Source organism: Natator depressus, chromosome 7 (assembly GCF_965152275.1).
Source record: "Natator depressus isolate rNatDep1 chromosome 7, rNatDep2.hap1, whole genome shotgun sequence".
Lineage (NCBI taxonomy): Eukaryota > Metazoa > Chordata > Testudines > Cheloniidae > Natator > Natator depressus.
In genome coordinates, this window is record NC_134240.1 from 85,137,837 (window position 1) to 85,161,832 (window position 23,996).

The following is a 23,996-nucleotide window of genomic DNA, read 5'->3' on the forward strand; positions in this document are numbered from 1 at the left end:
CTTTCTGGTGCGTAACTGGAAACAAAGATACAAATTTCTGCTTTATATTTAAGAAATGAACTAGTGTCCCCACTTTCTTATCTATTGTCCACGTGGGCAGATAGAACCTCTGGAACAGGACACTATAAAGCCCATCTAAATCTTTGACCACCTTTTAATTAGCAGTTGCACTCTTTTTGTATAACTTTATTAGGTGTTGCTTATGCTCCCTGTGGATAACTTGTTTTCCATTAACAATTATGAATTATTCTGTGTAAAGTAATTCTACTGTAATTCCTTTAGTGCCTGGTACCTCCTTGGTTCACATTAATGCCTTCTTGCTTTTGTTTTTGGCAGTATCTCAAAGAGCTTTGTTACAGTACCTATCCTTTTTATCCTTCATTCTTTGGTATGGAGTCAGCCCTTCTGCAGCTGTCCAGGGTCCTTCTGCTGCAGCACATGGCTTGTCTCCTCAGTCATGGAGCCCCCTGCTCCCCTTCTTCAGCATGTCCATCTCTTTTCCTCACTTCTGCTGAAATGCTCCTATGAGTCCCTCAAGTTTGTGTCTTGCTATGAACACCTGGTTCTCTTTTCCTGCTGCCAATAACTTTCCACTCTCTCTAAACATGAGCCCCTTTGTTGAGGGACTGGAGAATGCAGGTTTTCCTGGGCTTGAGCTAGCCCATTGTCCTCGGGTGTTTCTACCTGAATAGCTGACTGTAAAGGTCTAACAACTGGCTATCGTTCCTACTCTGGCAGAAATGAGAGAGAGCCCTGTCAGCCCCAGGTGGAATCCATATACACATAGAGATATTCAAAAATGAAGAAATTTTCAGAACAACAACTAGATGATATCAACCAGAATTTATAAACTGTACAGAGAGAGTGCCAAAATCATCACTACCTCTAGGAATGTTCTATTGGAAAAGGAGTGGTGGGTAGGAGAGAAGATTGATCAAGACACGCTGCTGGGAATGATAGACTTGCAGTGGGAAAGAGAAGGACTGTTAAGAATTGAGATTGTTGACAATACCTGGGAGGGACAGAAAAACGTTATTGTGAGGGCCATGAATTAAGCAGGCACAGTTGATAGCCAAGAGGGAGGATAGGGTAACTTATTTCACAGGGAAAGGGTGGAAATGAGAAGTCTAAGGCTAATCATTAATATTTGGGTGAAATGGGAGAAGATGCCAGCTAGATTAGATAAAATCTATTACTAATTAGAACAAAATAAAACTAGAAAACATTGACTGATGTTCATAAACACACTTATTAACATTCATATATTTCCATACTGGTGGAGCAGGTGTTCTACTCTATTTAAATATAATGTTCCATCAAAGATTGAAGGGAAAGTCTGTTTAGGCCTTCCCAATCATGATTTAACATGAGTCAACAAGCTGGTGTGTGTGAGCCATAGAGTTAAAGGATATGGACAAGTTGTCTTCTCTCAATCCCCACCCCCAATAAATTGCTGTAAAATTGGAGCAAGACAAATTTGATTTGAACTTAGATTTCATGGAGTGTGGGAAATTGAAGATTATTAGTAATATACAAAAACATGATTCTAAAGGCATGCATAAGCCAAAATATCCATTTTAAATTATCTGCTGAAAGTTTTAGGGATCTGGCCATTGCTGTCTGGCTGTTTCTCTTGTTTACTTTTCAGTACTTTATTACTATTCAGTGCATTTTCCATTTGGGATCTGATTTTCGTCACCTGGACTAAGAACAGGGCAGATCAATATGAATTATCTTCAAAATTTTCCTCCTTTGTTGCTGATAGCAACTTAGGTTCCCTCCTGCTTCATTCATTTATTTCAAAATATGTCTTTGTAAGTTATGAAAAACAAATCAGATGCCTCAACTAATTTTTCCACTACTTCTTCCAGCAACGACTGAATGCTTAAGCAAGTTCATACTAATGCATCTGTGGGCGAATCTTGCTAAAAGCACCAGCTGAAAACAATGTATTCAGTTTGTATACCTCTTAAAAATATCTAAAGGAATTAACTTTTATTATAGAAATGTATCCTTCATAATATCAGTGCACATGTACAAAAATTATGCAAGTCTAAACATTTAGAAATCCTCTTCTCCACATGGGTTTTTGATTTAAGGTATCAAAGTCCCTTCATGTTTTCTTTTGATATTTGTTTAGATATAGATTTGAGCTATAGATATTTTTAATATATATTCTCTTTTTGTGTACGTCTATATGTATAATTTGAAGAAACACTTGGGAGTAACTGATTTACACAACATTTTTTAGAAAATTTGTGTTTTTAAATATGCAATACATGCTATGGTTTGCTTTGTTGTTTTGAAAATTTGCTTTCTAAACTATTCAAAAATATGCATAGCTTTTTTTTTTTAAATAGGACAGGAAGGATGATCCAGTGGCTAGGGCACTAATGTGGGACTTGAGACCTAGGTTTAGTTCTCTGCTCTGGTACAGACTTGCTATATGACCTTGGGGAAGTCACTTTGTCTCTGTGCCTCGCTTCCTCTTTTCCCCAAGGAGAAAGAGATGCTGTGAGATATGATGATATTCATGTACATTGAAGGTTGTGAGGTGCTCAGATGCTATGGTTATGGGGACCATATGAGTAGATATATTGTAAAGGTCTGACATATTAAGGTGTTGAAGAGGATACAGATAAAAATTAAACATTTCAGAAAGAAAACACATAAACAGATGAGCATCAAATTTTGTGAGAGTATAACATGGAGAGAGGATTTAAGCTTGGATTGCAGTACCAGTAAAAGCATAAAAAGCCTGATTTTTGGCAATAGGAGAGTTCTGCTGGACAAGAGCAACATGAGCTAAATCTGGGAAGTCTGAGCTACCAAGTAGTAAGGATACAGGCTTCAAGAACAATTCAGCATCCAAGGGGGAGTATAGAAATGACCAGGGCCAAATTAGCTCTGTGCCTCTAATCTCATTAATGTCTTTCAGAGGCCCCCCTTTTGTGAACGTGGTATTAATAAAAGAAAAAAAGTACTTGGTTTGTGGCAATCAACAAGTCATGTATATTACTGAATAAACACGGAAAGAAATCAAGGACAATAAACAGGTTATAGAGTGCCTGGATAAACATAAAAACATAAAACACTAAGTCAGATGAACTGCTGTGTTTAAACTGGCATCTTGTGAGCTTAATCCTAATGACACGGTTGCTTGAGTCTGTTCTGGAAGTCAGTAAGAGCTTTGTCCAAAGCTGACTGAAGTTAATGGAAAGACTCTGCACAGCTTTCTAAGACAGTTTCTGGGTTTTTTTCCTCCTCATTGGACAAACAACTATTAAATGCATTTTTTCCTGAATGTTTGTGTCACTTTCAAAGTTTTAAGCCACTTTTTATTTTCTTTCATGTTCTGGTGCTGTGCCCCATTGTCTTTAGATTATTTGAGAAATAATGCAGCTTGTCTACATTTTAGTTAGCAGCAACTTTCGCTAGTAGTAAAAGTTCAGCAGTTGGAATGTAGTTAACAATTCCTCTTAATGAATAAGCTAGAATTTAACCAGCTTGCTCTCCTCTAGCAGGGCTGATTCTGTAGTGCTAATAGAAATTAAAAGTAATAAAAGCTGTCAGTGAATCAGGTTTATGAAAGTCTATGCACAAAGAGATCAGATCTCTTGAGTGAGAATGCACTTTTGATACATTTTCTTGAGCACAACTGCACTTCAAAAAGCGTTCATTATTATCCTGACAATATTTTAAGTCCCCTTTATAGGTCTCAAGGTTAAGTAAGTTTCAAATTGATACACATGTACTTTGGAGATAAAGTGTTCTACTCACAGTTATTTTATGGTATGAAAATATAGAATACTAAATAAGACCTATTCCCCAGCATTTATAAGTACTGTTCATGTAACTGAAAGATCTGGAGGAAAGAGACTTCTGATCAGGAAGTTAAGAATTGGGTATTATTACTGGTTCCCATTTTCCTGACAATAGCTCTGTTTTCATTGTGTCTATAACTTATCAAATCAAGACTTTCTTCTTCTCTTTACTCTTAACTGATTTCAACTGTGGAAGTTATCTGTAGCTTTTCTATAGCTTACTTTATGCTTTGGGGTTTTTATATATTTTCATATTTCTCTAGGCCCAATTAAACACCCAACACAAAGTAATGCAATTGTCAAATAGGTTATATTTGAAAAAAGCAAAATTTTTAGGAGGGAGAAGTGTTGTGTGAGATTTGTGAATTGTTTACAGAAGGCTATGGTTGTTAGAAATGGATGTGTGAAGAACATTGGAATTATCTGTTAATTTTGTGAATGTGAGGTAAATACAGAAGTTGTGTGTGTGTGTGTGTGTGTGTGTGTGTGTTTGTGGGCTTGCTGGTTGTTGAGTGGTTAGCTCTCTGGAACACTAAGGGTTAATTCCAGCTGGAGCTCTCCCCAGGTATTCAGGACCCTGGCAATGACTGTAATGCAGTTGCCTGCTTCTCATATGGAGGTGGTTGGAGGATTTCTCCTCTGGAGAAATGCATAAACCAGTTTGTCCTTGTTCAGGAGCCCTGCTCAAAACCTCAGGAGCACTTTGTGTGGGAACTTCTTAATAAAGGAACTTTGAAATGGGTAAAAGAGAGCCTGTGACTGGAGAGAGATTCCTACTGTCATAGAGGCAGAAGTTGCATGGGTGCCGCCTGTCTTGTTCAGCCCTAGTTGCTGTGTGTATCTGCGTCAAGTGGGACTTACTTAAGCTGGCAAGGAAAGACTTGGTTTAGAGAAGACAATATGCATTTGGGGTATTGTTATTTTAACCCTCTTATCTCTGCTTGTGATGTTCCTATGGATAAATAAATCATACTTGGTTTTGAACAAGCTGTTCCCTGTCACTGTGCTTACCAGCTGGTTCACAGTTCCTGGAGAGAAGCCTAAAGCAGGCTTCTCATTTGTACCTGTTGAGGTAATAAGATTGGTACATGGGAGGATGCTGTAACTTGCTGATCCAGTCAAAAGTGGGGTGAATTTCAGGATTCCACCCCGAGAGAAGTGCTGGTATAGGCCTGTCACTTGATGGAAGTGCCCCACAGAGGAAGTGAAAGAGAGGCCAAAGGTAAAGTTCATCCTGGAACTGTAACAGGACGTTTCTCCTTTAATTCATTGAGTGCAGATAGTGGGGCTCAAACCTGTCCCTACACAGAACATGTAGTCCCTGCTTCAGTTCAGACAGTTGCTACCGTAGAGGTCTCTGCTGTGATACACAGATGAAAGCATATGCTCAAAGTAGTGGAGATGTCTAGAAGATGATATTATTGAAAGACTTTGCTGTATAAGTGTGTTTCAAGATGAGAGTTGAAGGAAGACGAGAAGGTTGTTTGGACTGGTGTGGAAAAGAGGAGAAAGATCAAGAAAAAGGGAGGAATGAGAGTAAAATGGCAAGAGGCTAAATGAGAGCAGAAATGTAGATGGCACAAAGTTGTGTAGGATCTTGAAGGAGATGGTGAGAAATTTGAACTTGATGCAGAAGAATTATTAGGACTTACAAAATTCTTCTTTTTGAAAAGGAAATCTTTAATCAAACGCTGGTATTTTTGAAACTCTTGTGCATTTTGGCATGGCTGCTTGGAGAGGGGTCATGTAAAATGAATGAAATGATGGTCTCTAAAGGTGGGAAATTTTTTTCCCCTCATGGTCAGGTATGGCTTATAAGTTCAAAATTGGCTAAATAGGGGATCAGTGTCCAGCATATGAGAGAGCATACAAATCTGATGACCTCTGGGAGAAAAGAATATGCATGCATTTATCCATAGGGGGCTAAATGTGACCCTAAAGTGTTTTAGTTTCAGCAGTAGATATGCTGAAAACCTGTGTAATGGGGGTTATGTTGTCTGAAAGTTAATTTGTGACTAGTGCTAACGTTTCTGCACCAGTATGTTTCTGCACTCTTTTCCTCCATCCCTTTTCTGTATAGCCTGGTCATCTCCCCATCTTGCATGGAGTACTGCCACCGTATTAAGGCTAAGCAAGTATGTGGAATGGGGAGCATAGCTGTTTGGTAGCCAAGGGGTGGGAAATAAGCTGATAAAATGCACCCTTATCTCTTGCAGGCTCTTTCTGCTTCAGGGAAGGAATTGTAATAGAATCCGAGAATATCAGGGTTGGAAGGGACCTCAGAAGGTCATCTAGTCCAACCCCCTGCTCAAAGCAGGACCAATCCCCAACTAAATCATCCCAGCCAGGGCTTTGTGAAGCCTGACCCTAAAAACCTCAAAGGAATGAGATTCCACCACCTCCCTAGGTAACCCATTCCAGTGCTTCACCACCCTCCTAGTGAAAAAGTTTTTCCAAATATCCAACCTAAACCTCCCCCACTGCAACTTGAGACCATTACTCCTCCTTCTGTCATCTGCTACCATTGAGAATAGTCTAGATCCATCCTCTTTGGAACCCCCTTTCAGGTAGTTGAAAGCAGCTATCAAATATCCCCTCATTCTTCTCTTCTGCAGACTAAATAATCCCAGTTCCTTGAGCCTCTCCTCATAAGTCATGTGCCCCCTAATCATTTTTATTGCCTTCCACCGGACTCTTTCCGATTTTTCCACATCCTTCTTGTAGTGTGGGGCCAAAACTGGACACAGTACTCCAGATGAGGCCTCACCAATACCCAATAGAGGGGAATGATCACGTCCCTTGATCTGCTGGCAATGCTCCTACTTATACAGCCCAAAATGCCTTCAGCCTTCTTGGCAACAAGAACACACTGTTGACTCTTATCCAGCTTCTCATCCACTATAACCCGTAGGTCCTTTTCTACAGAACTGCTGCCTAGCCACTCGGTCCCTAGTCTGTAGCAGTGCATGGGATTCTGCCGTCCTAAGTGCAGGACTCTTATGATGATTTCTTATGGTCCAATCCTGTAATTTGTCTAGGTCCCTCTGTATCCTATCCCTACCCTCCAGTGTATCTACCACTCCTCCCAGTATAGTGTCATCTGCAAACTTGCTGAGGGTGCAATCCGCTCCATTCTCCAGACCATTAATGAAGATATTGGACAAAACCAGCCCCAGGACCGACCCTTGGGGCACTCCTCTTGATGCCGGCTGCCAACTAGACATGGAGCCATTGTTCACTACCTATTGAGCCCGATGATCTAGCCAGCTTTCTATCCACCTTACAGTCCATTCATCCAGCCCATACTTCTTTAACTTGCTAGCAAGAATACTGTGGGAGACGGTATCAAAAGCTTTGCTAAAGTCAAGGAATAACACGTCCACTGCTTTCCCCTCATCCACAGAGCCAGTTATCTCGTCATAGAAGGCAATTAGGTTTGAGTTGCATTTCCTTCTCCTCACTCCTGGGGTGACATAGCAAATACAATGCTCCATACTCAAGCTGACCCTAAAGGCTTTCTAACCTACAATATTGTATCTGATCCATGTGAAAAGTGGAGATAGGATCACACATAAGCATGTCTGAAAATGCCAACAGAGAGCATTTCTGGTTGGATAGACGTACAGACTTGATATAACATCTTGAATGTGTTTCTATCCAAAAGACTTATGCGGTTGTAAACAGTTTGGAAGTTTCTGTTCTGTTTCAGTTAAAGATTTTATTGCACACACTGGGCCAAAATGCTTTGTTGCTAAGTACAGATGGAAACGTCTGTCTTGAACTAGGATGGTCAAACTGATGAGAGAAGTGGGCGGAGAATTTTTACCGTGCTATGGTAAGGATATGAGATATGCCCTTTCCTTGTAAAACCACAGTTTCCATTGATTTTAATTCCACTTGTCTCATGTTTAAAAATAATACTTAATTTGATCATTGGTACTTACTTTAAATTTTTATTAAAGACTTACGGTGAATCAAACTCCTGAATTCTTTTTCAGCAATGAATTGGAATCTGATTCAGTACCGGATAGGCTGTTGTAATTAGTATGTGGAGGCAGGAAGCTTTGTGGCTATCTTTTGCGACTTAATTGCAACAGAATTTGTAGTGTATCATGCTAGTGGTTTTTGTTTTTTTTTGTTTTGTTTTTATATTCACTGGTACAGATTTGTCCTTCCTATTCTAACACCTAAACTTAACATCTAAAGTATGCTTTGTTTTTTTCCCACACTGATTCAGGCATAACTTGTATAATAAAGTGCTTTGTGTTATCCTAATGTTAACCGAGTTGTCTTTTTAACAGATCTATACCTAAAACTGGAAGATGTGACCCGTAAGTTTGATAAGCCGTGTATAATGGATGTGAAAATAGGCCAGAAAAGTTATGATCCATATGCTTCAGCTGAGAAGATTCAACAACAGGTCAGCAAGTACCCACTAATGGAAGAAATTGGGTTCTTGGTGCTAGGCATGAGGGTAAGACCTAATCTTTTGTTGTATTCAAATTAAGTTTATGCCCTGGTCTATTGCCAAGAGTTAACAAGATTTAATCAATAGTTTTCTAGTAAATAACACACTTCTGTCCCTCCTATGTCATTAAAATGTTATCTGAGTAAATTCACAAATATTGATATGTCACGTAAAATATATTTAAAAACACAGCTCATGTTTTAAAAAAAAGTGTTTAACTGTGCAACGTCCCTTCCAAGATTCTAACCCTAAACTGAACATATAAATACATATGGTACAGAAATGTCAAGTTTAGAAATTGGGTCTTTTTAAAATTGAATTTAGTTTTGCCCCAAAGATTTATTTTCACTTGTCATCATATAAATGTAGGGGATTATCAAAGCAAATTTTCCTTTTTTTAGAAAAAATTATAAAGAATATATTAGTTACTTTGTATAATAATAAGCCCACATTTTAATGTGTTTGTATTATTTGGTATATTAAAAATATTTACAAATAGAATGATGTTATGGGACATCTTGTCAGCAGTATACATATTAAAGCAGCTTTTGGCTTTGCTTTCAAGACAAGGGCTCCAGTTCTGCAAATACCTACATTTGCTTAACTCTCTCCTTATGTGAGTAGCCCAATTAATGTTGGGATAGGGTCTACTCGTGTACAGTTAAGCACATACCTAAATGTTTGCAAGGATCAGAGCCTAAGGTATTAAATAGAAATAGATGTTATATATTTTTTTTGAGATTAAAAGAAATTTGATGTTGAAGTTTCAAAGAAATTTGTGGTATGTGGAGACAGAGGCACACATACATTTACAGTCCTATTTTTTTTTAAAGTTTTTTGTTTATAATTATGGTACTTCAGTGTTTACAACTAACAGTGCACAAAGTTAAGGTTTTTTGGCATCATTGGACTTCAGTTCATGAAGATATTGACCAACATAATGCGAAGAGACACATGTTCATTTCTACAGTAAAGGCAGTGCTCAACAACATCATGATTGACCTTTTCTTGCATTCAGCCTGTCCAGCATAATCTTCATGATTGTTTCAAATACAAAATTTCTTTTCCCCATCTCTTCCATGATGTCTTTTTTTTCTGTTTCTATAAATAATATTTCTTTATATTGCTAACGCACTTTCCAACCACTTTTGCACTAATTATTGAGCGGTGACAGAGTTTCATAAAGTAAAATAATTGACAGGGATTTTGCTTATGAATATGTTTGCTTGTTTTTGCCAGTATGGGGTCATTTTGAACAGCTAGATGCTTCAGTCTTTCCGCATGGTCATCTTTTGGTGTTGATCTAGATTTCGCTTGAGTCGGACAGGATTTTACGTTTCAGTGAACTGACACTTGGTGTAAAATCAAAGAATTACTCCCGGGGGGGGGAGGAATATAGACCATGCTGCAGCTTCCTCATTAATTATGTTGGGGACCGAGAAGCACTTTGAGACTTGTTCTTCGATAACCTAGTCATGAGCTATACAGTCTCCTAATCTGAAATCTTGATTTACTTAGTTTCTTGTGTGTGCATATGCTTATGCTTTAATAGGTTGAGGGAAACAACATGTCTAAAGGAGAACAGGTAAAATGCAAATACAAAAAATTTGACTAGTTTCTTGAGCACTGCACTGAGTGTGTTCTCCCTCAGAAGCAGACTTTTCAAACATCACCTTCTCAAGCATTTGTACGCTTGTATCTAAATAGACATTCCAGGTAATGCACATATGAGACCTGAGAGGGGCAGGCAGAGAAGATTACGGACCTTTAGAACATCTGAGCTGAACTATTGCATCTTTTTTCTTGTCCTTGTCCGTCTTACTCCAGGTCTAAAACAAGACTTTTTTTACTTGTATTATTACTAACCCTGGAAAACGTACTTGTAACAATCTTGCATAACTTCCCTTTATACTGAAGTGTTAAGCTGCTTATGCCGGATCATTAAGCACATAAAGATTTTGCTCTCAAATCTATAAACCAGATCGTGATGTTTGAGTGCATTAAAAACTAAGCTTTATAGCCTAGAGGGCAATAGGGAGCTCCTTTTCATTTGAAGAACTATCTCATGGACTACTTAGATCATCTCTAATCTTCTGTAAACAGTAATTTTGTACATGGATTAACATGTTTTGTAGAAGCCTGTTAACAAGATTATCCTTTTCAGAAAGACTTTATTTTGTTATGAATTTACTACACACTTCAATTTGGTAGGCATTTTCTGTCTGTATTTATAGTAGATAAAGAGTTACTCATGTGTCCTTCATTTTGTTTTCTCATTGTTTTTCTTTACACTCTGGTACTTGCTAATTAGTGAGGTTCTACTTTATCTTGTTGAGTGATGTCCCATTACTGTTTTAAGAGAGAGATCTTTGGAATAGTTTTTCTGAGGTCTGTTGGGGAAAAATAATATTTGATCTGAGATTTCTGCTGCCTCAGCTAATTCTGAGCTGGTATAGAATGTAAAAATGAAAATTAAGATAAATGTTTTTTCTGGAGTCTTAATAAAGGCACAGTATGTAAATAGACAATGGGGTTTTATTTATTTTTATATATATATAAAATAATGTATTTAATTGAATGGGGGCAGCAAATGTAGATTTTTTTTCTTTCTTTTTTTGGCTTAATGTTTAGTTGAATTTAATCACAAGTTCAGAAGTGAATGCATTTAATTTGTGCACAAAGTGTCCTCCCAGGAGCCATGGTTAGAACAAAGACCATCTGCATTCCTAGCATTGTGCCTCAGAATTCTGAGACAATGTGCTGGGGTTAATTTGAAAAGGGCTGATTTTCTTACCCATATGAAACACCAGAAGCTTACATAGTTAGTCCATGAAGATGTAGACCTGACCTGGCAACAGGTAAAAGTGACTTTTGATATTGGTGAGATGGTGGCAAGAGCTGCTTCATCTGGGATGGAGGCCTACACTGCTTCTTGGCTACAGGGTTCCACCAAGAAGTCTAGACAGAGAGAGAGAGAGAGAGAGCTTGAGGACCTGCCTTAAACTTGAGACCTCTTGTATGGGGAGCTTGTGCAGGGCTCACTGCGGAAGGCAATGGAGATAGTGGCTGCTTTGTTCTCTTGAGCCTGTGTATCTCTCTTCAGGTCCCTCTGTCAAGGGAGAGCAAGGAGAGGCTGTGCTTTGCAAGGTGGGTTTCATGTTGAGGACTGGACTCAAAGCAGCCTTGTACCATCTGCCCAGAGCTGTCTGCTTAAGCAGCATCAAAAGCCAAAGGGTCCAAAGCCCTTCACCAGCAAGCATCAAAAACTGAAGGGCTTTTGAAGGCTTTCAAGTTGCTTAAGTATCGTAACTGAATCTTTTCATACCTTTAACTTGTTCGTGCTTCATTAAAGTTTAACCTTAATGCTAAAATTCCTGGGTGTATAACAATTGTTTTGAAGATAATTCCTACATCTCTAATGCTTTTTACCCTAAACTACAAAATGGCAAACAGTATTTCAGTCTGACATGGATTTACTAATTTTTTAAAATGAGAAGAGTGCACTGTTGGAGAAGATAACGAAAGTCCTGGACCATCTACAGCTGCATGAAATGAGCCAGCTGAATGAATGAATGAAGTGGTAAGAAAAGGAGTACAAATACTTGAAGTTTGGATTCTCCTTTAGTGGATCGGATGAGCCTCACTGTGTTGTGTTAACTTACTTTGTATTTTTAGTTACAATATTTGATTCTTTTTTATTAGTAGAGAGTAAGTTGGGTCTTTACTTCCACAGCACAGAAATTCAGATTTTACACTAAAAAAAATTGAAACACAATATAGTGTTCAAAGTTGGACAACTATTTTGTTTTAAAATCAAAAAATAACACCATGTATTTTAAACAATTTTGTTAACGTTGTGTTGCTTATTCAGTTTTATACATTTATACAGTGTTTTTTCCCTGTGTGAACATGACATTTTGCTATCAAAATTTTTTTTTCCCAACTGTAGTTTTACTAAAACTGTTCGGTTTCAAAGATCTTGAAGCTTTTCTTTTAGTGCATACAGTACAGACCCGTTTACGCGTGGATCCACTTAATGCGCGGTAGCGCCATGCCTCCCAGTGCTACTTATTTAACACACGAGACTCATTAACACGCAGTACAGGAACTTGCTATGCTACAGATTTGCTCACTAACTCACTGACATAGAAATCGACAGGAAGTGTGGATGTAGAGTTTTGTTGTTGTTGTATGTCTTTACCGATATTGGTAAAGCCATATCACACACGCTTAGTCATTGTCACGCTAGAGAGATATATAATATATAGCAGTTATATACACTACATTAGAAAATTTTAACTGTAGGCCGAATATAATGGCAGAGGGCAAGCGTCAGTGTTCCTACACTGTAGAAGAAAAGATAGCTGCAATAGATTGAGTAAATAGCGGAGAAACCCAGGCCAAAGTTTCAAAAGATATTGGGATTGCTGAATCTACTTTCCGAGGACGGCTAAAAACTGAATCTAAACTGAATGGCTTTGTACAAAATATCGATTCCACTGTGGGGCTTAAGCGAAAACGTGTGCGGTATTCAGCAAAACCCATAATAGACAAAGCCATGTGCACTTGGTTTGCTCAGGAAAGGCTGAAAGGAATGCCGCCAAGTGGGCCAATTCTTCAAGCCCAAGCAACAAAATTTGGATATGTAAGGGGGGATGAATCATTGCAAGCCAGCAAGGGATTTAATCACCTCAGTAGAGCCAAACTGCCAGTAATATACGCTAACCGCAAAAATGCTTGGATGACGAGACGCATTTTCGATGACTGGTTCCACAACAGATTTATTCCAGCTGTTCGTAAGCATCTGCTGTCGAAGAAACTCGAAGCCAAAGCACTTTTGCTACTTGACAATTGTTCAGCCCATCCTCCAGCCGAACCACTGGTATCAAGCAATCGAAAAATTCGAGTGCTATACCTACCATTCAACACAACATCAAAAATTCAACCTTTAGACCAGGACATTATTCAGAATTTTAAAAACAATTATCGATGGGAGCTGATTTCGGCAATTGTGTCATGCACGTCTTCAGGCATTTCCAAATTCCTGAAACAGTTAAACATGAAAGAAATTATTTATTTAGTTAAAAAAGCTTGGGACGGAGTAAAACAAAAGTCCATTGAAAACTGCTGGCTCTCGGTGATGCCTTCTCTGCCAAAGACTGCTCAGATTCAGAAAACTCCAGCAGTGGCCAGACTTTGAAGGATTTTCGAAAGAAGACATCCTACAAACGCACAATAAAGGTAAACTTCTCTTTCAAATGATAAAAGATTTTAGTTTGGATATATCGCCAGAAATCATTACCGAGTGGCTGGAGATGGATGAAGATTGCCCAACTTCAGAATTTCTGTCCGAGGAAGAAATATTAACGGTCTGCAAGGCTATGTCGGACTGCAAAAGTGATGGCGAGGATGTCGTTGAAAAAGTCAAAATTTCGCTTACAGAAGGCCTTAGTGCTGGAGAAACTACTGTAAGATTTATGGAGGAGCAAAATGCGGAAAATATCAATCATTCATCTGCGGCGAGTGACAAACTTCATAAGAAAGAAAGAGAAAAAAATGCGAGCCAGAAAGAGCAGAAAATAACGGCGTTTTTTTCCTAAGTGAATCATAGACACTTTTTTCAGCATGGCTCTCTTAACCCGGGGTCTGTTAACACGTGGTCGCGATGGCTTGACTTCTGACATGCGCGCGTAAACGGGTCTGTACTGTATTGCTAGGGATTTCTGTCATTACAATTGTTTACATTAAAATGAAAAGGAAACATATACATTTATTTACAGTTTATATGTATGTAATTAATAATTTTCGTCAAGAAGTGTTAATAGTGGGCTGCAGTGCCTATTGCAACTGCACAGCTGGGCCTCAGGGGAAAAAGGTTTGGGAACCCCTGTCTTAGAGCATGTTATATAGCACAGGTTCCCAAAGTGTAATCTGCAGTTCACTTGCTGGTAGCCTATGAGAGATCAGACTGCCCTCAAGGTACTAGGTTTCCTTGTTTCCAGCAGAGAGAACAGATCGGTGAACAAGTAAAATAAAAAGTAAAAGTAGAAATTGTGATTAACCGTTCAAAAAGCACAAACCACTTACAATAGCACTAACGACAGCTAAAAATACATAAAATATTTTACCTATTATTATCTTCCCATCTAAGATATTGCTTGAGTTGATACAGGGTTGTTATGAATTGGAGGATGGGTGGAGAGAGTCCATGAGACAATCGCTCTGTTTTAATAAGGTTTGTCCTAAAACACGCTTATGAAAGGAAGCAAGTGCTTTGTAAAGTAAACCTATTGTTCTATCAGAATATTTCTGGCGGTGTTTTCAATATACTAAACACGGGTGCATTTTATTTCAATGAACAGGCATTCCACTAAATGTGCACACATGTTAATGTCTGAGGTATGTGAACAATAGATTTTGAATGTATATTCACTTCAGTGAACCTAAAGATTATACTCCAGATAGTCATAGTCTCATGTTGAACATGGATAAAATTGTATGTAGTTCAGCGTGGGATTAGGGGTTTTTGTTTTTAAAAAAGGAAATTGATTGAAAAACAACCAACTTTAAAGCAAAGAGAATTTAACACAAGTTTAGAAATGTAAAATATGGTGTAGGAAACAAAACTTGGCACCCACCTATGCGGTATAAGAAATAGGTTTTAACAGCATATACAACAGTACAAAATACTGCATAAATGCAGGTAGAGTGGAGGTGTAACAAAGCAGGCCACATACAGCTTGCAAAGACATATTAACACAACAACAGTCTCTTTTAGGCAGTTTAGTTGCCCCAAACTTAAGCAAAACAAACAAATAGTTCTTCAGCTCATCCTGGGCTATAACTCTCAAGGGATTTTCACCTTTACTTCTCAGGCTGTCACTGACTCCCCTCCCAGGGGACTCTGGCAGTCCTGCTTCCTAGCTCCGAGTCACTGGGTCTCCCTCACTCTAAGCGCAGGTTCCTCCTTGTAAGTTCAGCTGGTGTTAGCGGACCTGTCCCAGGTACACTGGCTTTGCTCCCTCTTAAAGAGCCAGTGTCACCCTGTGACAGGGGAAGTGTTTGATTTTAGGATCCATAACTTTGAATTTCTTGACTTCAGTGGAATTAAATTTTCATCCATAATATTGCACTCAAAACATGTAGTCCTTAGTGCTAATGAAATTGTCTTTAAAGCATAGGGCAGTAAATTAATCTTCACAAGTATAATCTCTCCTCTGTTAATAGAAGTTAATACAGTTAGCACACAGAGTAAAGCAGGCACATATCATTAGAGCTATTTTCATGGCTTTTCTTTCCAGCATATGGAAAGTTTCCATGACCCAGATATCCTTGTTAATTATCTTGACTGAGTTGAACTGAAACCATTTCTTTCATTGTTGAAAGCTATCTCCAGAGGTGATTGTAGACCTCATTGTATCTAATACGCTGTAGCAAAATCTGTGAGACAATAAAGGGAGACTAGTAATGTAGCTGTTGAAAAATCTTGCACTCACTTTTCATACTCTTTTGACACTAAATGTGGTGAAAACCGTAACAGGTCACATTATCCTACATACTCATGAGTCTAAATTTCTGAGACTAAAACTCAGAGAAACTTACTGGAAGTCAAATCCAAGATGATTGATTATGGCAAGCGACAAGCTAAGATTTTGATTTTCTGCAAAACTGTTCAGTTAGTTCCCTTGTCCTCCCATCTTCTCCCTATTTGTTTGTGTTGCTCACCTGTAATTTCCTATCTAACATCTAGATTGTAAATCATAGATTTTAAGGTCTGAAGGACCACTATGATCATTTGTCTAGTCTGATGTCTGGCAGAATGTAGGCCACAGAATTTGATACAGTAATTCCAAAAAGTCAGCCCAATAAATTGTGGTTGAACTAAAAGAGATTTTTTTAGAAAGACATCTCTTCTTGATTAAAGGTTCTGAGTGTTGGGTAATCCACTACATTGCCTGTTAAAAGTTCCAAAGGTTAATTGTCCTGGCTGTTAAAAATATGTACTTCTAGTTTCTCTAGGTCAGGGACTGTTGTCATTATTGTCTGTCCAACAGGGCTTTGATCATTGAGTGGGATTCCTATGTGCTACAATAATATAAAAAATAATGCATGAGGCAAAGAGACTGCACTCCCCCCCATTTATTGAAAGGTTATGGTACAGCATGAATGTCTTAACTGCTCTTGAAAGCTTAGCTACTCTGTGGAATAATGTTTTGGACTGCAGATCATACAGAAAACATTTTGAGATATTTCATAGGAATCCTCAATTAATTCTGCTTTTTCACAGAACTAGTTCACAGAACTCTGTTCTGAGTCCATAACTTGGTACTGAAGCGTTCTTTGTTACTTACTCAAGGAATGAGTTAAAACTGTATATTCAAACTGTCTCTTCACTTAATTAATTGTATGCTTACTCAGAGCTGTTCTCTTAAACCAGTGTGCACATAAACCAGAACTACTGTTTATAAACCAGAGAACAAACTGTACACTTTGTGTCTTTGTGACTTTCTCACTCAGCAGCAGTGAGATTTTGTACCTTAATCGTGTCAGTGCAAAAAAAAATAAAACATATGTCAACATTTCAAAGTGAATTTACAGTCCTTGTCAATAACTATACAATACCAGCCATTACTAGAGATTAAGGGTATTAGAATGAGAGAATAAAAAAGAGTTCCTAGAGGTTTTTCAAATACTTAATCCCCCGGCTTCCCCCCCGCCCAAATAAAAAAAAATAAGAAGTGCTTGTCAAACCTTAGGGGCCCAGGTCCTCTGCTGGTATAATGGAACTATATTGATTTGCATCAAAAGAAGATATGTCTCAATATTCGTTTGCTTGCTGTGTTTCATCATGTCACACGCTCCTTTCTGCTCGGCTTTTCCAATCTTGTGAGCAGGCAGGCTATTAATATTTAAGATTCTTGCTGTAAGAGCAGAGAGACCTTTATGTAAGCAAAAGCTGTATGTATAATTGTAATAAAATATATATTTATATTTTATAAAATATATTTATATGTAAAAGCACTCCTGAATAATAAGTGATCATCCTTTAAATGTTTTCAGAATCAGTAATGAAGCTTAATTTACACATTTATAAAACTAATTTTTGACAGATGTTCAAGAAGTCTGAAAAATATTTAATCTAGATATTTATGAAACCAAAATAGTACTCTATTTGATAAATATTTAGATGAAGGTCTGTAGAGGATGGGGGGAGAGGTCAACCATAGATTATGATTTTCAACAGTTTGTACATTTCACTGTCTTGCCCTGAAAATCAATACTGGATTACTATAACTAATATAATGTAATATTTGCCTTGAGTTCTGTAAATCAGTTTTACAACTTAATATCTGAAGTTGGAGTTGCAAATTTTCAACCCAGTCATTTTATTAATATATTAAACATTTTAAAAGGAGAATATTGGATCCACCTTTTCTTTTGAATTTGAGATTTACATTAAATCAAATATGTAATGTTAACTAAAACTACTTAAAAAGATCTCTCACACATAAGGATCTGTTTGAACTAAACAGAAATAAGATAACACATTGACACGCCTGGAAACAAGAACAAAGTCCTGGTTAAGTTCATATGGGGAGGGTTTTCTTTGGAAGTTAATCATTATCTGAATTTCTTTGTCTCCTTCTCTTGTAGAATCCACATTACTAACATCTGTTTAAAAAGAGACTGGTGTACTGGGCCCCAGTTGTGCATCTGGGTCTGCCCATGTGGAAACCCATTAACTTGGGGCTTCTCATTGGTTCACAGATCTGTCCACAAAGAACCAGATGCATGGTCTTTGTTTGGGGTCTAGTGGGATCAGATACTTGCAGTGATTCTTGGTCACATGCATAGCGCAAAAATGGCAGCTAACTTTGAAGAAACGAATTTTCTTTTAGGGGATTTTGGCAGGGACCTTTTAGATTTTTACCTTCCCCTGGGATGTTGAATGGAAATCAGGTGGGCATACTCCTTGCAGTCAGTGAAGTATAGTTGAAAAGAGGAGGGTGGATAGAGATCTTTCCTATGCAATCTCTTTTTGCATTATGAAGAAGGTCACAGTTTGGCTTGTCAAATGCTTGGCTAATATATTTGTCAGAAATGAACTAGTGCTGTTGGTTGCAACACCTGGGTTGAAACAGTTTGGTCCAGAGGCAAATACATTTGGGGAAGGGAGTCTTGTTAACAACATCTGAGTGGGAAGAAAACATGGTTGAACAAGAAGTCAGGTTGTTTTAATTAATTGTGCTGGGTATGGAGAAGGAGTTGGTTACAGAGAGGAATGCAGCTGTAACAATGCAACTATTACTGTTGTTTGGCACAAGGTAATGATTGAGTAAGGGTAGGAAGGGGGTATAATGGCGTATTCCTATCAGATCCTGGGTTTCAACTCCACTGATTATCAGAAAAGGAATTGTTGTATTTGAGATGTCAGACTTTTTTAGACCGCTCCAGTAAGTCATTTATATTGAATCCAGAAAAGTTGTTTTTGAATAGAATTGAGTACCATCTTTATGGTTAACTGTCCTTAGATATTGGAAACAAAATTCCTAACTATAATTTTATATATATTTCTTTCTACTAGACATTCTTTAAATGTAGTTTTTTAAAAAAGATATAGTGGAGGAATTACAGCTAAATCCATTTGTAACTTGGGTAGCCTCACCGTATTTGTATTAGTGTACAGGAAGGTTGAGAAATATATTAGTAACTGTAACACTCTGGTACATTAAAATGCTAAAATATCCATTCACCGGACCTGACTGTTCTTTTCTTTTGAACTGTAGGAATACTGTGTAAATCAATACCCTAAATAGTTACCAGGTAACTCTTTCTGACTAGTGTTGGACAGTAACTGTGTGGTGACTCCCTTGTCCTTTAAAACCCATGGAAATGGTTGTATCAAAAACAGGCTGTCATGGGCATCGTGGAATAAAAAGTTTGCACCCAACTCCAGTGAGTGATAGACCATCTACATAACTGTTATCCAAAGCACCCTTGTATTCACACCCTACATGCTGTTGTAATGATATTTGTACAACATATGCATTGTGAGGTATCACTTGAAAACTATTAACTTGTTGTTCAATAATATCATGGTGAAATATGTTACAACATATGTAAAATTATGAACTCCTCCCCCGCCTTTGTATGATGTCCTTAGCACATGTTCTAAACCAGACAGCCCTGCCTACGCAAAAGTTGTTAAACTCATCTATCCTAAACAAAGGAATGTGTGTTTACCCCCAGTGTGTATATATAAGTGGTAAACAGGATCATCAAGACAGCCGGGGGAGGAGATGACAGGGAACAGAACAATTCACATTCCAGAAAACACAGCCGCGATGGGGAAAAGAGACCATGGCATCTTCTTCACCATTAGACTCCATGTTGTCTTCCTCACTGCTTGAATAAATGTTGCTTTGAGGGGTAACCTTCAGAAGAATCTATTTCAAAGGTTTGCTGAACTATAAAAGAAAGGAGCAGAGAACCCAAAGTTCTCTTTCCCCTAAGAAGACAAAGGGACCAGTGCCTCTGGAAGAGATCCTGACTGAGGAGAGTGCCAGTTACCATCCTGCTGGAAGACTGGGTGAGAGAGGCCAGCTTGAACAAAGTCGTGAATCAAAACTTGATAGATTAAATTTTAGACTTAGATACGTGTTTTCACTATTATTTGCTGGTAATAATTTCTGACTTTCTCTTTTACTTGAACTCACTTAAATCCTATCTTCTTTTTTTAATAAACCTGTTTTACTGTTAATCTAAACCAACAGTACTGTATTTGTACAAGAGTGAATGTCAACTCCAGTTAATGTGGCAAACTGGTGGGTGTTGTCTCCTTAAAAGAGCAAATGGATCTTATTATTCCTCTGTACGTTGCAGGAGAGGGCTGGACATATCAGAGCACGCAGGCCTGGGGAAGTTCAGGACTGGGGTGTGTTGGGGTCCTCTTGCTGACTATAACCAAGGACGGTGGAATCCAGCGTGAGGCTGGTGTGGTGGTGGCAGGTTGCTGGACTAGGGCTGCAGTTCTGCGCAGATATTCAGGGTAGGCTGGTTGTGAGCAGCCCAGAGTGGGAGCTACAATAACAAAGCATTGTGAGGCACCAGGGTTACAGGACAAATGGTGACACAACCCATCATTGGTCCGAATTGCACCCCAGAATGTGACAATAACTAGGTGCTTTTTCTTTCAAAGAACACATCTTACCATGGTTGTGAAACAGCAGCAGCTCTCCTTAATTTTTCAGCTGTCCATTTTGGAGTCTTGTCATTAAAATGGTAAAATAAACAAAATTATTAGCAAGTACACATCCTGGGATGAATAATTTCTGAGTTAGAGATGGAATGACTCTCAGAATGTCAGTGGATATATGTATGTATTGGAGATGATGTATAGGATGCACTGGGAGGTAATCTGTTTCATGGACCATGTTGTGGATGGGTGTACAATTAACGTGCTGTAGAATATTTAACTGTTAAAAACCAAAAAACGATAAAGGGCCCTCATTTGGAAGGGACACTGTGTAAAGAAGAGACATTGGGTGCCCAAAGAAAAATATAATGGGTCTCATTAAAGCAAAATGCTGAGGTCATTTGGCATTTTGCTTGAGTAAGAGCTGAAAGAGGCATAATAGCTTTAAAACAAAATTTCTTCAAAATATTTTAATGCTTTGCCATTAGGGGTCATTGCACTCAGACTAATTAAGGAGACAGAGTTTAATGCACTAACCTTTTGTCAGGTAGGGTGTTCATGTTACTGGTGCGATGTTACATGCTGAAGGTACGGGTTCTACTCTCCATAATTACCAGAACCAAGGCTTTTTATGGAAGCAGTGTTTGGTTTTTGTGCCTCTTCACAGGCAGCTGCCAGGCACTTTGGCAGGGGTTTCAGAATCTGTCTTGGAATGGAGAAGACATTTCTAATTTGCTGTTAGAAGTAGCACAATAGCCGCCACTGAATGGAACAATGTGAACTGAGCTAATGCAATTTTTAATGGTAGAGTACCCCTATGCAGATTGCCACGTCTGGGCCAAGAACAGAAGCACACACTGAAGGGACTGCATTGTGATGGGAACATAGGATGACCAGCAGTGGGCCTAGCACTTTCACAGGAGGACACATTCATGGGGCTTTGTGGGAACCCTGCCCTGGCATTTGCCTTGCCAAGCAATCACATGAGAGAACAAGTAAAGGTTCAAAAGTGTGTTGCCACCACTCTAGGGAAATTGGCAACCACAGACTGCTATATAGATCTGTTGATCAGTTTTGGGTTGGGAAATCTACAGTTGGTGCAGCAGTTATAGAGGTTTGCAAGGCAACTTATGCTTTGCTGGCCCCACATTCAAATAATGGTGGGGTTTGAATAGAAGGGCTTCCCAAACTGGGTAGGTGCAATTGGTGGGATACATGTACCATTTCAAGCAAGCCAATATATTAACAGGAAAGGGTATCACTTCATCGTTCTGCAGGCCCTTGTGGACCACATGGCATGTTGATGGACACCTACACTGCATGCACTGACAGGGTGTGCATGATGCCAGGATGTTCCATAAGTCTGGCCTGTTTCAACACAGTTAAGCTGCCATGTCATCTTGCTACCAGCACAGTCATCAAGGGTTGTCTGTGCCAACTGTGACTTTAGGCTACACAGCATATCTGTTGCTGCCCTGGTGCTTCCAGCTTTATCCTGATGTGTGCCAGCAGTACAAGAGGCACTTCAGCGACATGCTGAGCCAGTGCAGAATAGTGGTTGAATGTGTCCTTGGCTGTCTAGAGGCGAGAACTCTCTAGAACGCGTCCACACTAGTATCAACTTCCTGGACACCACTGTCATCTGTAGGGTTCCATTGCTGAAGCTAAGCATATACCAGTAAGCATGCCAAACACACCAAGGAATCTGTTAACTACAGCCGGGCACTCAGATACCACAGAATATACTCAGAGAAGAAGTCTGGGATACACATCTTAACATGCTTAAAGTCGCATACACCAAAGAAGGACATTTCACCAGAGAAATAGGTCATCATGGAATGGACTGCTCAAATACCCCGAGAGAATCTACTTCAATATGGAGTGAGGGGGTCTTCAAACTACATGTCCCTAGTTGTCACCTACCACGCCACACTGGAACCCATGCAGGAGATCATTAAATGGTTACAGACATTGGTTCAGTAAAAGATACTACCAGCCCACCATGTCTCTCTAAAGGCATGATGGTGCTGCTGACTGACTTGTTTGGACTGTAGCATATTTAATGCTATATGTGTGATTAGAGCATGTTGTATGCCTCACAATATACATGAGCATGAGGGGAAATACTTTTGAATGGACAGGGTTGCTGAGAATTGTGAATTGGGGTGTATTTAGAGACAACCAACAAATGAGTGCTACAGGATCTGCTATACCAAAGGCCATAAGGGATGTCATTTGTGATTGCATATATTCAAGCTGCATGGGGAGAACACACGGGCTGAATAATGAGGTTGCATGGCACATTTGAATTGTTGTATGGTGCATGGAGGTTGTTGCCTTGTTTTCGGATTTAATGTTTATGCGTACATTAAAGAATACAAATCAATGAATAAATCATTGGTGTTTATCTGGTTTCTTTCTGGTGCACTGGAGCAGACAGAGAGTGACAAGGGGTGTGTGTGTGTATGTGAGTAAAATGGACCAAAATCAGAACAGTAATAAACCAGCTTCTGCAGTACTGGTTTGGTATCTTACCATGCAGGTGTTTGGGATGTTAGGTTATGACAATTTACATTTTAGTTGAGATGTGGCCACAAACTTCCTAACTTTTATATTAAAGCATTTTCATTAAATAAGCTACTGCATTCCTCAGCTGTAAGTGCTGGTTAGATTTTTTTTTTTTCTGCTTGTACACCATATTGAACAGCGTGACTTGGGAATTGAGAATGCGGTGGGGGAGAGAGGGAATTGGGAGGCGAGTATAATTGTGTTACATCCTCCCTCAAGTGAAGCCAAAGCTAGAATTATAGGCTAAGAAACCACTCTATTATTTCATAGAATTATTTATAATAAAAAAGATAGCAGCCTCTATCTTACTGACCTGAGATGCTGAGTCCTCCCCTGCTTTTTAAGTTTGGGAAACCTCCACCACTTTGCGCTCTTCTTGGGATACGTGAAGGAATATGTCCTGTTATTCAGAGATTCTAGTCTCTGAGCCTTCACCCATCCCAGCTCTACAGATGATTCTGTGGTGAAATGGGCCTTCCTGCTCACATGGGTGCTTGGAATATGGTCCAGTTCTTTGTAAAGCAGATGGCTCTAGGGATACCACTGATTTCTTTTTCTTATACCTGGACTTCCAGTTGCTCACCTTGAGTCAGCCCCTTTTTCTTGTTGCCCTGCTGTCTGCTCTGCTTGATCCCGTGTTCTTCTCACAGCTTCTTAGATATATCTTTGTTTGATTTTCCTCTTTGTACTGTTCAAGTGATGAGTTTTACTCACGTCAGCTCAAAGCTGCATCAAGATTCTGGTGTGCTCATATGGCCAGGTTGCTGCATGCTGATGTGCAGGCTTATCAGGGTCCATTGTACTGCTGTTTCAAACATGGGTTGGGGAAGCCAGGAGCAACAGCAATCAGTTGGATCATGGACACTGAGCAGAGGGATATGAACGTGGATAGGAATGGATGCCCAGTGGGATTATAGGAAGGGGTTGGAGGACTATGACA

At 39.0% G+C, this 23,996-nt stretch overlaps 1 protein-coding gene across 1 annotated transcript in view; it reads left to right on the forward strand.

The window, feature by feature from the left end:
* IPMK (inositol polyphosphate multikinase) overlaps positions 1 to 23,996 on the forward strand; it is a 79,982-nt gene that overhangs the window by 47,188 nt on the left and 8,798 nt on the right. Inside the window, exon 4 of the mRNA XM_074958997.1 lies at positions 8,126 to 8,298. Coding sequence (XP_074815098.1) covers positions 8,126 to 8,298 — 173 coding nt within the window. The remainder of the gene's footprint in view (positions 1 to 8,125; positions 8,299 to 23,996) is intronic.